This window comes from Suricata suricatta, chromosome 11, assembly GCF_006229205.1.
Source record: "Suricata suricatta isolate VVHF042 chromosome 11, meerkat_22Aug2017_6uvM2_HiC, whole genome shotgun sequence".
Taxonomy (NCBI): domain Eukaryota; kingdom Metazoa; phylum Chordata; class Mammalia; order Carnivora; family Herpestidae; genus Suricata; species Suricata suricatta.
In genome coordinates this window covers 89,888,936-89,906,261 of record NC_043710.1, presented here as the reverse complement: position 1 = coordinate 89,906,261, position 17,326 = coordinate 89,888,936, and the positions used below count along the sequence as shown (strand labels likewise).

At 35.5% G+C, this 17,326-nt stretch overlaps 1 protein-coding gene across 1 annotated transcript; it reads right to left on the bottom strand.

Moving 5' to 3' along the window:
• Positions 1-955, bottom strand: LOC115306940 (olfactory receptor 8D2). The gene is given in 3 exon segments (XM_029957514.1): positions 1-260; positions 263-688; positions 691-955. Coding segments are annotated over 3 exon segments (921 nt in total). The 5' UTR covers positions 926-955.
• Between the last annotated feature and the right edge of the window lie 16,371 nt (positions 956-17,326).

Below are 17,326 nucleotides of genomic sequence, written 5' to 3'. Positions count from 1 at the left end.
CTACCTTCCCCCAACCACCTTTCTCAGGGTGTTCTTCACATCCTTGTTCCTCAAGCTGTAGAGCATGGGATTCAGGATGGGGATCACCGTGGTGTAGAACACTGAGGACACCTTCTCCTGCTCCATAGTATTGCTAGAAGGGGGCTTGAAATACATGAATGTGATAGATCCAAAAAAGATCCCCACAGCCATGAGATGGGAGCTACAGGTGCCAAAGGCTTTGGACCGCCCCTCAGCAGAGTGAATACGGAGGATGCTCGAAGAATGAAAGCATAAGAGATGAGTACAGCCAGTGTGAGTGCTAAGGTATTAACTCCTCCAATAATAAACAGCAGTACCTCATTGATGTGGGTGCTGGAGCAAGAGAGAGTCAACAAGGGGAGAATATCACAAAAACAATGCCTGACAACATGAGAACCACAGAAGGACAATACTGACATGCGGGTAGTATGGACTGTAGCCCCAGAGAAACCCAGTGAATATACCACAGCCATCATTATGGAACAGACCCTATGGGACATGAAAATATTGTAAAGCAATGGGCTACAGATGGCTACATAACAGTCATATACCATGGCAGTCAGAAGGCAGCCTTCTGCAATTACAAAAATAAGGAAGAAATAAAGCTGAGTCATGCATGCCGAAAAGGAGATAATGTTCTTCTCTGATATGAAGTTCACCAGCATTTGGGGGTAATGACAGAGGAGTAGCAGAGATCAATGAATGACAGATGGCTGAGAAAATAATACATTGGAGAGTGAAGTGGAGAACTGAAAGCAATTAAGAGAATCATGCCCAGGTTCCCCACCATGGTGACCACATATATTCCAAGGAAGAGTAGGATGGGTGGCAGCTGAAGCTCTGGGTGTTTTGTTAACCCTTCAAGGATAAACTCAGTCATGGAGGAATGATTTGAAGCAGCCATTTCTTACAAGATATTATCTGCAGAAAGAAATAAGAGAAAATGAAGACCACAAGTGTAACCCAGAGTCTTGTTTCCACCAACACCCTCAAATGCTCCCCTTTAAGTCAGAACTCTTTCATTTTACTCCCAGGCTTATGCCCCTAAACTACCTCACTTAAAAAAAAAACCCCAGAAACTTTCAAAACCTAATTAGCTTTTCATTAATATTGTTCATCCTCTTTCTTTGGACATATACCAATAGAACCTTCAGACTTGGTTGCAACATGGCTTTAAGTCTAGCTCTGATGATTTAAAGCAGTCTGTTTCAATTTGTCAGCCCATCTACAGGAGTAGATGTTCTCTAAAACTGAGAACTTAGAAATGTAAAAGACTTTTATAAAGAGACTGTTAATTAAAAAAAACCCCAAAACCCATTATAGAAATGGCTCTAATCAATTCTCCCACTCCATTCTATGAATGGGAAACATCAGTAGGCCAGGAAATTGTTTTAAATGTAGATAAGGTTGACAGAAATGTGAGGCCAAAGGCTATATTTTAAACTATAATTTAAACTTTAAACTTTCCTGTTCAAGAAATAGGAAAGAGGATTGGCTTTCACCCATAGTGCCTGAGCAGTCAACGAAGCAGTGTTTCCCTCTTGACTCTTCCCTGTTCTCCATGATTAGAGGCCAAATTCTCACTGGCCTTTCAAAGCTATACCTCAGAACTGGAAGATTTCTCCTTTCCTGACTTAGTTTCCCCTTATATCCAAGCAAAAGAGTCAAGGAAAAGAATTCCCTGTTTTCACTTGACACATTTTTATTATCTGAGGAATCAAATTTGATAATTTTTCACTGGGTCATGTAGTGTGATACAAAATGTCCCTTTAATTCATGATACTCAAGAGAGAACATATGCAGTATCTAGACCTTGATATGATTTTAAATTCCTTTCTCCAAAATGAGAAAAAATATCAATGGAGGAAAAACTCCAGAGTGATACACAGTTTTCTTTTTTATTTTACCTGGAAAATATACATGTGATCATTTTCCATGATTACAAAAATTTATGAAACTTTGCTGCACTCTGTTTTTCTCTCTATGCCTTCCATGACATATTAAAGGAACTCAGTATGTGTTGATTTACTTATTTTTAATGTTTATTTATTTTGAGAGAGAGAGTGACAAACAGAGACAGAGAGTGAGCAGGGGAGGGGAAGAAAGAGAGGGAGACACAGAATTCAAAGCAGGCTCCAGGCTCCTAGCTATCAGCACAGAGCCTGACATGAGATTTGAACCCATGAACCACAGATCATGACCTGAGCTGAAGTCAGACGCTTAACCAACTGAGCCACCTAGGCACCCCCAGTAAGTGTTGATTTGAGGCATAATTCTATAGGGTGTTATTATCTCCAAGAACACATGAGAAGAGAGCCATGTTTCTGAATTCAAAAAAGTTAGGTAATAACCTAAAACAGAGTCACAGTTGCCAGGATACATCCCTAAGCATTCCAATTAGCAAAGATGATGAGATTCAACCATCACCAGATAAATGCCCTGAACTTGGCCAATGATCCATGGGAATAAGACTGACGTTTTCATTATTCATACAGAAGCCAGCTCTCCATGCAAGTGAGCCAGGAGAGATGTGGAACATTTTGGTTTGAGATCCACTTAGTGGATACCACAGTGTTTTAATAGGCTCACACATAAATTGAATAAAATTCCTTCTATAATCCAAATTAATACTGAAATAATTACCACCAGGGAGCATTGTTTAGAGATTCAGAGCCAGGACAGATCTCTCTCTCTGTGACTGTAGAGATATTCCGGCTGATTTGGAGACTGAACTGTCAGAGTAAACAAAGTCTATAATGATAGGTGTTGATGGAGCTCAATAAATGGAGGAAAGCCACTGATGTGCAGTAATATTTTACTTTTCTGGAGGTATTTATCTAGTGACTTAACATTTTCAGTATCACTGTATGTAAGTAAAAGCATTGAAGACATCAACATAAATGTCATGATATTCATTTATTAAAGTTTAGTCACTTATCAGTCCATATTGGTCCTCTCTTAATGCCATATCATTCTTTTTCTTAAGAAATAATTTTAACAAACCTGGACGAGATCAGAATGAAGGCAGAAAATTTAAAAGGACAAGGGAAATGCAAGAAAGCTTTAAAGAAAGCTGAGGATAGCAAGAAGAGGCCTCCAGAAAACTATTTCAAAAAATAAAAGTAAAAAACATTTCTCAGACTGCATAGTTATCTAGGACTCCAGAAAAGATGAACATATAAAAACACAAAATAGCTTCTGTGCATAAAAATGACTCCCCTAAATCACCAAGAGAACATCTATTTCAATATCATCAACCAAAAAAGGTAAGAGAGCATGAAATGCAATATTTAAGTTTTTTATCTAAGTAATTCAATAAATGAAGCACTTTAAAGTTTGGCAAGAATAATAAGGTATTTATGTATGTGAGATTTCAATGAAAGTGAGAGGTTACTGTACCAAAATGAAAGAGAAAGAAAGACACTTTGTTTCCCTCCCAATTTTTCTCCCCTGGGGCAAGTGGCCTCCAATGCTACTGTTTTTGAAGCTTCACAAGACAACCAAAGTGTGGACAGAAAGGTGCCAGCTGCCATCGTTGGGAAGCACAAATGGATTTCTAAGGAAAATAGCTGGTAGTTCAAGGATATAAGAATATTACTCGACAGATCCTTCATTAAGTTACCCATAAAACATCCAGAATTGATTTATAAATATATGTTAAGTAAATATAATATAAATATAAATACAAGTGTGTGCCTAATTAAAATAAATAAAATGTTGCTTCTTTTATTTAACAAGATTTAATTAGATTTGTAAATCTAAGACACACCTTCCTGTATACTCCTATTTATTTATTTATTTATTTAATTTATTTATTTATGAAGTTTATTTATTTATTTATTTTGAGAGAGAGCAAGCACAAGCAGGAGAAGGGCAGAGAGAGAGAGGATCCCAACAGGCTCCGTGCTTTCAGCACAGAGCCCAACATAGGGCCCAAAACCATGAAACCTCTAAGATCATGACCTGAGCTGAAACCAAGAGTTGGATGTGCAACTGACTGAGCCACCCAGGTGCCCCCATACTCCTACTTTTTTTTTCTAATTTATTTATTTTTATTTTTTATTTTTTTTACATTTTGAGAGACAGAGAGAGACAGTGTGAACAAGGGATGGGCAGAGAGAGAGACACAGAATCCGAAGCAGGCTCCAGGCTCTGAGCTAGAGGTCAGCACAGAGCCCAACGTGGGGCTTGAACCCAGAAACTGTGAGATCATGACCTAGGCCTAAGTCTTTTGCTCAACTGACTGAGCCACCCAGGAGCACCCAGACTCCTACTTTTATATCTAGGACAGATGTGAATTTGTTGTTTTCTCACACTAGAAAGGTAACATTTAATAACATTTACCAAAATAACTTTTTATAGGATCTAGAATACTGTGTTATATTATTGGAGAAATCCAACTGTTAACTTTTCTTTCTGCAACTTTCATTCAAGAGACAATAATTAAATAGGCCAGATATCAGAATCTCAAATATTATTGGGAATGTAGCTATCCTTGTGGGCTCTGATAAGGTAAATATTTTTGTCAAGGCAATAGAATTCATAAAGTTCAGTCTTCTGGATAGAGAATAAAGTTTAATTTTTCATCAGAATCAAACACTGTGTGGAAAGCAGATATTCTTGTGTTATTACTTTACCCAAAGCAAATGTTACAAAATATCTGTGTGACTTTCATCACAACAAAATCTTTGTTAATTTTAAATATTATACTCTATGATCCTGTGGTGACATAAGTAGAAAGGCATCTCATTCTGAGGCAGAAGAATGGGCTTAAAAGCACTTGATGTAGTCTGTGTGACTAGAGCAAGTCATTTACCCTCTTTGAATCTTTGTTCCCTCGTCTAGAAAAAAAAAATAGTTATGAAGATAAAATGACCTGTACAGAGCTCAAAAAACCTTAAGTCACTATATAATTATCCATTACTATTTAAAAAAAAATTTTTTTATTGCTTTTTATTTTATTTTTGAGAGACAGAGAGAGACAGCTGGAGCAGGGGAGGGTCAGAGAGAGAGGGAGACACAGAATCTGAAACAGGGTCCAGGCTCTGAGCTAGCTGTCAGCACAGAGCCCGACGTGGGGCTCGAACCCACGAACCATGAGATCTGACCTGAGCCGAAGCCAGATGCTTTAACCGACTGAGCCACCCAGGTGCCCCTATCCATTACTATTTTTAATTGTTTCTTAAAATTATTTATAAAATATTTCCTGAGTTTACTTTGTCTGGATCACTCCCAAGATTCCCAAAGCAGCAGGCACCCTTCTCCAGGGATCCTGATGAGTGGCGGTGTGGATGAGTGTATTCAGTGAGAAAGGCAGTGTCTATTCTTGGGTCTCATCAAGAAGAGGACTCTCTTTCAACTAGAAAAGCAGAAAACTTTAAAAGTTGTAATTCAAGAAGTATAGAGTTCCAGAAATTCGTAGGGTTCCGACAGTGACTTTGGAAGAAATGTCAAGAGCTGGGTGCATATTAGTGGCTATGAATAACAGAACATTATGATTTAGACATAAGAAGGAGCTACACTGGCAACTATACTAATTCTGTTTTTGCTCTCCTAGGAACAGCTATGGCAGTAAATGCCCAGATTAGACCTGGGAGCAACACGAGTTTGAGGTCATGAAATGCTGTCTATATAACCGAACTTGTAGACCTTTCCACATCTAAACATTTTCACCAATGTCTTAAACATCAACAATGATGCTTAACAGCCCAGCAACTTAAATTAGACAATTGAGTAATACATTTGCCAATTATACCTTTGATTGGACACCATTGAACTAGCAAAATCCATCTGCATAAGATCTCACAGTTAGATCAACATAACAGATTTCAGGTAAAGGGGGCATTCAAATACTGGGCTCTGTGGAAACTGGCTCATTGGAGGTTCTGATAGGAAATACTGAAACTTAAATGCAGATAATGGGAAATCAAATCAAGAGAATTAGGCCAACCCAGTGCACATATGGACAGAATGTAAATAAATGAGTACATGTAAAATTCAGGATTACCTTCTCCAGACAAGTTTTTCAAAGCAGTTAACCTGTCTTGCAATGTAAACTTTTTTTGCAGTCATTTAAAAAGTAAATGAATAACCCTCAAAAAAGAAGTGAATACAATAGCATAGCGGTTAGAGCTTTAATACCACTTTGGAGTCAGTCCTCCTAGGTTCAGATCTTGGCTTTGCCACTTGGAGTTGTGTAACTTTGGGCAAATTATATCAAATTATATCACCTATGACTTAATGTCCTCGTCTGTAAAACCTATCTTACAGAAAAGTTTTTTTCAGTTAATGGAGGTTATGCAAAAAAACACAACAACCCAAAATTGGCACATAGTTAGAGCCATGTGACTGATATTATTAATCTAATATCTTGAAGAAGAAATGATTAGCATATGTAAATAGAGCCAATTCAAACTTGTAGAGCCTTTTCCTCCTCTACCAAGAAGTTGATATCCACTTACCTTAAGACATTCAAAAACTGTACCCCGATATATTTCCAATGTTGAGGTGGGGCTTAGAAATACATAACTAATTCCCAAAGGTTTACAAATCTCTCAAGATTTGGCTCTGTGCACATTACACAATTAGTAGAAACAAAACAAACCAAAACAAATACATTAGAGCTCTGTATGGTCTCAAAAAGATCTCATCAACAAAGGGATTGGTCTCTGTTAGTAAAAATCAATAATAAAATACACTTTGTCCTATACAACACCTTAGAATTTACAGGGTTACTAATATTTTGCCAAATATTAGTCTTCCTGGAAATGTTTTTTTGTTTTGTTTTGTTTTGGTCTGAATCTCTACTTTAGCTGTTTTCAGAGAGCTCCCAAAGGATTTGCTGTCTGGGAAAGCCCCTGAATTTTTTTTCTATTTCCATCTGTTTTCTGTCATAAAATCAATAAGGGAACATAGGGACTCAAATACAGCTGGCTCTGGAACAAATCTAATTAAAATATCCTTTTGAGGGGTGCCTGGGTGGCTCAGTCAGTTGAGTGTCTGAATTTGGCTCAGGTCATGATCTCATGGTTTGTGAGTTTGAGCCCCGCATAGGGCTCTATGCTGACAGCTCAGAGCCTGGAACCTGCTTCAGATTCTGTGTCTCCCTCTCTCTCTGTCCTCCCCCCCACCATGACCATGCTCTGTCTCTCTCTGTCTCTCAGTGATAAATAAACATTAAAACTTTAAAAAATATATATCCTTTTGAGTAATATTTCAGTATTTTAATTAGTTTAGGCCACCTGTTCAAATCTCAACTTCATACTCAGTGACAAAAATGCCAGATAATTTAAATATTTCTGTAGCATAAAAATGAAAGTAAATTTCTGACCCTTTCAAACACATGATGTTGCCTTATTAGTATTCCTTTCTCATACGATCCTCTTTTGGTTGAGATATCAATGGTATGGTAATAATTTCAAAGAGCTATCATTCTGTTTCTGCTCCACAAAAATATTCACATAAGTTAGATATAATCAATTTTTGTATTTATGTGAGAACTTACATGTAAAACCAGTTTAGCATTTTTGGGAGGCTAGAGATGTCAAAATACTGATTTGATTTCTTTACTGATTGATTATAAGTTTATTCAGATCTCTTTTTAAATGAGTTTTTGATAAGTTGTGTTTCTATACAGTTAAGCACTGCCTCTGTTTTCAAATTTCTGATGTAAAATTCATGGTATTCTCAACATTTTTTATTGTATCTGACAATTTTAAGTTATTTCTCCATTTTCTATTCCTAATATTTATTTGCATCTTCTAATTATTAAGAGCTAATTGAATGACCTTGCCAGAATTTTTTCCTACTATGTTAGAGGTTTAAATAGTCAGCATTTGATTTTGCTGTTCCTCTCTGTTTTCATTTTTTATTATATTGTTTTCCTTTCTAGAATTTATTATGGAAGTATTATATTATTAATATTATCTTATTATTAAGGTGTTGTTATTCTGTGTGTTTATGTTAATTTTTACATTCTAGCCTTACAGCATTAATTTCAAAATGGCTTCTTCAAATAAGATTAATTTGAGACCGTAATGTCCCTATACTCTAGAAGTTACCTCACATGTTTTGGCATATCTTTCAGTCTCATATATCTTTTTTTAATATTTATTTATTTTTGAGTGACAGAGAGAGACAGAGTGTGAGTGGCAGAGGGGCACAGAGAGAGGGAGATACAGAATCAGAAGGAGACTCTAGACTCTGAGCTGTCAGTACAGAGCTCAGTGTGGGGCTTGAACTCATGAACTGTGAGATTATGACCTGAGCTAAATTTGGACATTTAAACGACTGAGCCACCCAGGCGCCCTGAAATACCTTTTAATTTTAATTTTTACGTTTTTGTCCCATGAAATATTTGGAATTATACAAATGCAGAAGTGAGTATATTTTTGTTTTTATTTCTAAAATGTACTTCACTTTAGTCAGAGACTGTGGTCTTCATGATATCAGTATTTTCATATTGAAGACTAACTCTGAGGACCAGTTTTAAGCAAATTTTGTAGTAAATTCTTCATTTGCTTAAAAAGATAATGTATGCTTTATTTATGAATACAAGGTCCTATGTATCATATCTACAAATCCAAATTGTTAATGCTTTTGCTCAAATTGGTTATTTCCTTTTTAGATTTTGGTTGATCCATCAAGAAGGGTGTTAACATCAAGAAAGGTGTTAAAATCTCACACTATGGTTTTGGGTTTGTAGATTTCTTTTGGAAAGTATGGCATAATTTGTATGATATATTTTGAAGCTATGTTGGTAAGTGTATACAAGTTTAAAACGGCTATCACCTGTTATTTGTGTCATTATGCACTAACTTCTTTATCTCTAACTATCATACTTAAAGTCTATTTTGTTTTGTATTAATTTACTTATGCTAGGTGTTTTGTTAGATGTTTGCCTAGTATTGCATGTCATCTTTTATTTCAATTTTTCTTTGCCCTTCAATTTTATAGTTGTCCCTTCCAAACAGTACATAGCTATTTTGGGGTAAAGGTTGGGAGTTGTGTGAGATTTTCCCCTCTAGACTGAAAGTCTCACTATTTTAAATAACAGGCTTGCTTAATATACATTTATTATTGTTCCTTATATATTTAAATTGATTTTTACTATTACTTTATATTTTCTATTTACTATGCTTTTGTTCTGCTCTTTTTCCCCATTTCCTTCCTTTTATTGCATTAATCATGTTTTCTATCTTTTCCTTCTCCTCTCCTCATTTGAAGATTATGGATTTCATTTCTACTTATTTAGAGATTATCCTCAAATTTCAGCATGTGTCCTTGAATTAACAGAGTCTAAAATAACCAGTATACACGCCTTCCACTCAAACAACTGAAAAATAATAAAGTAATTTAATTCAATTTCCCCCCTCCAGTTTTGCATGTTACTGTTGTTTGGTAAGTTAGTTTCACCTTGAATACTTTAAATACTCCCTTTATGTCTTTTGATACTCTCAGTTTGTTATTATCATCTTATTTGTGTATAGTCAGTGCCTTTTCAAATCTATCAATATATTCACCAATTTCTTTTGACACATTTCTTCTTATATCATATCCCTTTATTCTTGACTCCATATCCTTCATTCTAAAGTGTGTCTGCTGAGTGCCCTTTGGGTGAGAATCTAGTAGTGGTAAAAATTCCCTAACCTGCCTGAAATTTTCATTATTTCACTATTATTCATGAACAAAAGCTTGACTTCGTATAGAATCTTAGGTTGATATCTTCTCCCCCTCAGCATTGGGACTATATTATTCTATGACCCATGGACTTTTTTTGCTGTTGAGAAATTTGCTATCACTAATTATTATTTTTTTATTTAGGTAGTAATCTCTTTGTTTTCTCTTGGGATTTTCAAATTTTACTACCATATTTTCTTGGTGCTCATTTAGATTTATTTATTCTGTGTTTGAGAATTTATTTCTATGTTTTTGTTCTGAGTAATTCACAGCCATTATATATTCAGATATGGTCTGTTTTTGGAGAGACCCTACTGGACCCATGTCAGACTTCTCTCTCTTTTTTGTGTCATTTCAATTCTCTTTCATATTGTCCATCTTTATCCTTTGCTGAAGGTTGGGTAATTTACTTAGCTCAATCTTCTACTGATCAATTCTTTCTGCAGCAACGTCTAACCTGCCACTTTATACATACTTCACTACTTTTTACTTCAATGACTAAGTATTTATTTCTAGAAGTTCCATTAGTTCTAATTCAAGTTTATGTTATTTTTTTATAATTTATTTTATTTTTTAACAATTTTTAATGTTTATTTTTGAGAGAGAGAAACACAGAGTATGATCAGGGGAGGGTTAGAGAGAGAGAGAGAGAAAGAGAGAGAGAGGGAGGGAGAGAGAGAGAGAGAGAGAGAGAGAGAGAGAGAATCTGAAATAGGCTATAGGCTCTGAGCTGTCAGCACAGACCTGCAACATGGGGCTCAAACCCACAGACCACAAGATCATGACTTAAGCCGAAGTTGGATGTTTAACTGAGTAACCCACCCAGGTGCCCCTATGTGTTATTTTTAAATAATATCTTGGTCTCTTTAGTGTTTCATATTCTTTTTGTATGGCTTTAATTATTTTAAGCAAATATTTTTGTAGTCTCTAGTAGAAGTTCAAGAATATATACATAACATCACTCTTCTCCACTGAGCTCTGAACTGGTAAGAAATAAAATGTATTTGGAGACAAAATTGAATATTTTAAACCACAAATTTAGTGTTGAATGTAGTAGCATAATTTAAAACTAATGAACTTTCTAACATTTTCTCATACATGATTAAATAGTTACTGATCTGGTCACCAGGTTCACTATACCCTACAGAGGAGAGACTGATGAGCAGTTGTGCTTTTTCTTTTCAGGCACCCAAGGATTATTGCCTGGAATGAAGGAACAAAAGAACTGCAAAGAATGAGATGACATGAAGCAAATATACAAAGGTAAGAGATATCGGAAATATTAGAGGGAAAGGAAGGGGGTGGGTTAGGAGACTAGAAGGAGGCAGTATGCCAAGAGAAAATTCTAAACTTTTGATAGAGGTCAAATTATCACAGACAGTATTCCTCATAATATTTCCTTCCAATATGCATACACATTTGCTGCTATTTTAAATTTTTTTTAATTTCATCTCCTGACAACCTACAAATCTTTACATGGCATATTAGTTGACTTGCTTTGGAAGTTAGATTTAATATAAAATATCAATACTCTGGATGATTAATTTAGAAGTGTTGGGACTTCCAAGACAGGTTTTCAAAATAATTTCCTTTTACTTGGTGAAATACAGTATATGTTTTAAAATAAACAACTATCTTTACCATAGAGATATGTCTCCTAGAAATTGCTACAAGTGTTAATAAAACATTTCCTGCAGTTCTAACACTTTTTAAATTTCTTTTTTGCTTTTTCACTCACCCTCAGTAAAGTTCCTTGCTTTCTGTTCCTCTATACAATTTCCTTTGGGAATGAGAAAAGCAGTATGCTGACCATGCATTAATATTTGAAAATCAACTTTTTATTTCAAATCAACCTCTAAGACAAATACCATTGACCAAATACATTGCCAAAGGTAATTGGAGTTGTTTTTGATGGGTATTAACAAATGTTTTCATATATTGTATTTGTGCCTTGAGATATGTGCCTAAACCCATTTTAAAATTATTTCTAATGAATTCATGCTCTAATCCATAAAAGTAAAAAATATGGTTATTATTTATCTTGATTTTCCAAAAATTTAAAATTAAAAAGAACTAAGAGATGCAGGATAGACATTGCAAGAATTTTATAAGCATTTTAATTATTTCTTATATATTTTTTATTAATCAATTTGGGTATCTTCACCTTACTGCATTTTGCAAAGAGAAAAATACTAACCTTTATGTTTGGGAAATGAGAAGTATTATGACTTTTTTAATACTACAACATTAGAATCAAATACTTAATGACTTCAAAATAAAAACTTTGTCAGACACCAGGAATACAAAGTGAAAAGACTAAGTCTGTACTCACCAGGAACTCATGATCTATCGGGGGTGGCAGAGAAATAATAATTATCCAAGATCAACTGTGTCAAAGGTTCAAAGAATCACTGCCCTGCATGACTAAATTGGACTCTCCTTGTATATCCATGAGTTTTACACCATTGGAGAAACTTCCCACAGTGTATTGAATTTGCCTGTGTGTATACTTTACTGCCTCTATTTCCAGAGTGTAAGTTCTTAAAGGAAAGAATTGTATTCAAAGAATCTTACAAAGTATTTGTCATATGACAGAAACTTACTAAATGATTATGATGGTGGTAATTGTAGTGACAGCAGGGTGGTGGTCACAGTGAGCTGGAAAGGACAGGGCCAGCAAAATAAAGGGGAAAGTTACCTTAAAATAAGTGATTATTAATGTTATATGAGGTGACTGAGATCATTACAAAGGATAGAGAAAGAAGAGCAAATGACAGGTGGAGGTTTGGATCACACCTACACTGGATGGGGCTACCACTATAAGCCAACAATGCAGTCTGGCCCCCTTCTTCCTTCACCTGTCAGCCTCACAAACCCAATTTCTCTTCCTCCTGTACAATCTGTCAGTTGGGTGGATGTCAGATCTACCATATTCTTGCTTTTATATTTGAGAGATGGAAAGAGACCCTTAACAAGGGAAGCAAACCAATAATAATAACTATTACAAATGAAACAAGATAAGTAAAATACATACTAACTAGATGTTTTTCCTAACTACATAGGATTCCTAATTAGCTAGTAGATCATAGGAGTTATCTATAAAATATGTGCTGTTTGAAAAGACATATTCAATTAAAAATGAACTATTGAGACCTCATCAAGATAAAAAATTTCTGTACGGCAAAGGAAACAATCAGAAAAACTAAAAGGCAACCATGGAATGGGAGAAGATATTTGCAAATGACATATCGGATACAAGGTTATTACACAAAATCTATAAAGAACTTACCAAACCCAACACCTAAAAAACAAAAAATCCAGTGAAGAAATGGGTAGAAGATATGAATAGACACTTTTCCAAAGAAGACATCCAGATGGCCAACAGACACATAAAAAGATGGTCAACATCACTTATCATCAGGGAAATACAAATCAAAACCACACTGAGATACCACTTCACATAAGTCAGAGTGGCTAAAATTAATGGATGCTGGCAAGAGTGTGGAGAAACAGGAACCCTCTTGCACTGTTAGTGGGAATGCCAACTGGTGCAGCAGCTCTGGAAAACAGTGTGCAGGTTCCTCAAAAACTATCAGTAGAACTCCCCTATGACCCAGCAATAGCACTGCTAGGAATTTTTCCAAAGGATACAAGAGTGCTGATTCACAGCGACATGAGTACCCCAATGCTTATAGCAGCACATTCAGCAATAGCCGAATTATGGAAAGAGCCCAAATGTCCATCACCTGATGAATGCATAAAGAAGATGTGGTTTATATATACAATAGAATACTACTTGGCAATGAGAAAGAATGAAATCCTGGAATTTAGAACAATGTGGATGGAACTGGAGGGTATTATGCTAAGTGAAATAAGTCAGAGAAAGACAGATATCATATGTTTTCACTCATATGTGGAATCTGAGAAACTTAAGAGAACACCATGGGGGAGGGGAAGGGAAAAAATAGTTTCAAACACAGAGAGGCAAACCATAAGAGACTCTTAAAAACAGAGAACAAACTGAGGGTGGTAGGGGCTAGGGGGAAATGGGTGATGGGCATTGAGAAGGGCATGTGGGTTGAGCCCTGGATGTTGTATGTAAGCAATGAATCATGGAAATCTACCTGAAAAACCAAGAATACACTGTATACACTGTATGTTAGCTAACTTGACAATAAATTATACAAAAAATTAAAAATAAAATTTAATAAGAAAATACACATTCAGTAGACCTCTTGTTTTCATAATAGAGATGACAAAAATTTTGAAAGAAAGTTCTTATCTTCTGGGTACATGAAAAAAGGATGTAAATTACTTTAGGGACATAGCTGTGAAAGGTAGAGAAACACTGACTAGTTGGTAAGCTCTGGGAAGGCCAAGACCCTTTACCTCCTCATATACCTTTGTATCCCAGAACCTAGAGCACAGAGACAGTGTTGCATAGTGATAAGTAGTAAGAAGTGCTCAATAATTATTTGAGTGAATAGACGAATGTATTTCTGCATGCTAATTTATTGGTATATTTTGCTCTGAATCTTCTTTTGAAAATGTAATAATAGTTTAATTCTTCCTTCAGTCTACCTATTTGGTCAAACTTTCTTTTTATTTAATATAGTGTAGACATTAATAGCCAAAAATTCCAAGAAAAACTAATATGCAAACTGGTTACATTTTGCTACAATTCAGTCTCACTAATGAAGGGGGAGATAAAATCAATTTTAAATATTGAATAACCATCAGGAAATAAGATTTAAAAACATGATGGAGAGGGAGGCAAGAAAGAGTAGTAGTGTGATAATACCCAACCCTTGTTTGTGTTACTTTCATTTAGAATTCCCTCCTCAAATGCAGTTAATTTAATGAGTCCTTATGCTTATTCCTAATCCCCTTGCATACAACCGAAGATCCATAATTTTTCAGTAAAAAAAAAATAAAAATAATGAGTGAATGAATGAATAAGTAAATAAATGCCATGAGATAAGTCTCTTTTATGTCCTGAAGGAGATGAAGACCTCATGGATTTATCAGAAGCTTTTGTTTTCACAGGGAATTTTTGAGGGGTCCTCTGTAAATGATCCAATAAATAATTGATTTTCCATTTTAACTTCCAAAGGGGCTGCATCTCAAAGAAATAAGGTCAAATAATAAGAAATTGCACATTCTAATGTTCAAATGAAATGAGCATGAGAACTTCTATTTTCTAATTCCTAATGAGTGATCTCTTTTGCAATTTTTATTTTCTTTATTGATTCTTCCACCATGTCTATCCCTTCAGCTCTCTAAAAGGGGATCACCTAAGATGGGGTGGAATGCTCGGGAGGTAGAATGACTCTTTCTACCTACAGGAGGCTTCACGCTGGAATATCTCATGATGAACAAGATTTCAAGGTCTCTCAATTTTCAGTACCAATATGTAATTTTTGTTATTACACCAAAATCATAAAAGATTCATAGTTACTTGGATCACAAGACTTTTATGAATTAAGGTGAATGCCAACTTATTAATGTTCATTGAGAAGTAGAGCTGCCACAGTAGGCTTGGATGATGATGACAGCATGACTCAGAGATGTAAAATGACTTGCTTATTCTGCATAGCTAACGAGGGGTGTAGCTGAGTTCTGATCATTCAGAATTTCTTTCATTATATAAAATACCCTTTCCCCACCCCCTCTTGGTTCCTCATCCTCTTTTTCTAGTTCTGTATTCTCACTGACCTGTGAAGGTTTTCTCTTAAAAAATAGATTAAAATGCTGTTTTAGAATAAATATGCATCACAGGCTAACGCTGCTCTGAAGGCAAAGTACCAGTGTACTGTGAAACAAAAATACAGTTATAATACAATGGACTTGCACAGTAAGTGCTGTAAGTATATTTTACATGCATTATGAGCTTATTTCAGGTCCTTCAGAATAATATTTATACCTGAAACAGTTGTGAAAATGTATAACAGCTGTATTGTATTATATTTATTGTATTGCATTTACTTTTATTGTATTGCATTGTATGGTCCATTGCTCATTTACTGTTTGACTTTTATTTTTACCAAGAGTAAATCTTTGATAATAATTCACTTCACAAAATAGAAAATCCCCTTGGGGACTTAATTTCCAAGAGTGCCTTTTTAAAGAAATGTTGGGTAGGGGGAGAATCATAGGCTATTCACACTCATGGTTAAATACAGTAAGTCTTAAATTGTACAAATGGATTCAATATAAACACTATTAAATAGATCCAACAGTTAGGAAACATTTACTGTCAACCAATATTGCACAACCTTGTAAAATTGTATAAGTACAATGATCTAGGAAGGCTTACAGGCTTCATGAAAAATGTCCAAAGTGAATTTTCATTGAGTTGTATTATTAGTATGTAAATTAGTGTGTGAATGCGCAAGTAGGGCAAAGATACAGGTCTCCTGGCAAGGCTGCTACTTCTGCTTTCCTTTTCTCTCCAAATTCTCCTGACAGCCTCTCTTTCACAGTGTCTCTTTCATGGTAAACTGAGTGGGACTCACCTCTCAATTTTTCAGTCATTCAACCTCCTCCGCTGAGCACTACAACTCGGTGCCCACAAAGCCTCTGACTCCAGGTAACTCAATCTCTGTCAGCCTCAACACCTACTATGGTTTATTTTAAGCCTTCCCCTCTCTCCCAGGATTCCATCTTTGTTACCACCACTGGCAGATGGCAATCCCTTTCTCTTATTTAATGGAGAAGGAGGATCTAAAGGTGCTGAAGGTAGTATCAAAGATGGCCCCTCCCATCCCAGGATAATCCAGCCTCCAGGGTGATTTCCCCTGTTTGCAGGATGTGTTGCTCAAACAATCCCCCCTGTTCATTCCCAAGGTTCAGCTTCTCCCCTCTCTACAGGCTATTTCCTCTCAGCTTATCAACATGCTCAACTAAGTCTTCAATATAGTTCATATAGTTCTATTACTTGTTCATCCTTTAACATCTGCCTTATCTTTCCTTCTCTTAATATTGTCTTCTTTTGTTGTTTAATAGAGCTGATTTTTAGAATACTTTTAGGTTCACAGCAATGCCACGTGTAAAGTACAACCCAATTATGAACCCAGACACCTCTTTCCCCATGCACAGTCTCTTCCACTATCAACATGCTGCACTACAGAAGTGCACTTATTACAATGGATGAACCAATACTGACATATCCTTATCACCCCAAATCCATACTTACATTAGGGTAATTTTATGCTGTAATTCTATGGGTTTTGAAAAACGTACAATGGCATGTAACTACCATTATAGTATTATACAAAGTAGTTTACTGTCCTAAAAATCTCCTGTGTTCCACCTATTCATCTCTCCATTCTCCCAAACCCTTATGGCAACTATTGTTATTTTTACTATCTCTATAGTTTTGCCTTTTCCAGGTGGCTATATATTTGGAATCATACAGTATGGGCTTTTTCAGATTGACTTCTTTCACTTAGTAATATGCTTTATGGTTTGTCCATTTCTTTGGTGATGTGATAGCCCATATCTTTTTGGTGCTGAATAATTATCCATTGTATGGATGTACCACAGTTTCTTTATCCATTCACCTTTTGAAGGACATCTTAGTTTCTTCCAAGTTTTGGCAATTATGAATAAAGCTTCTATAAACATT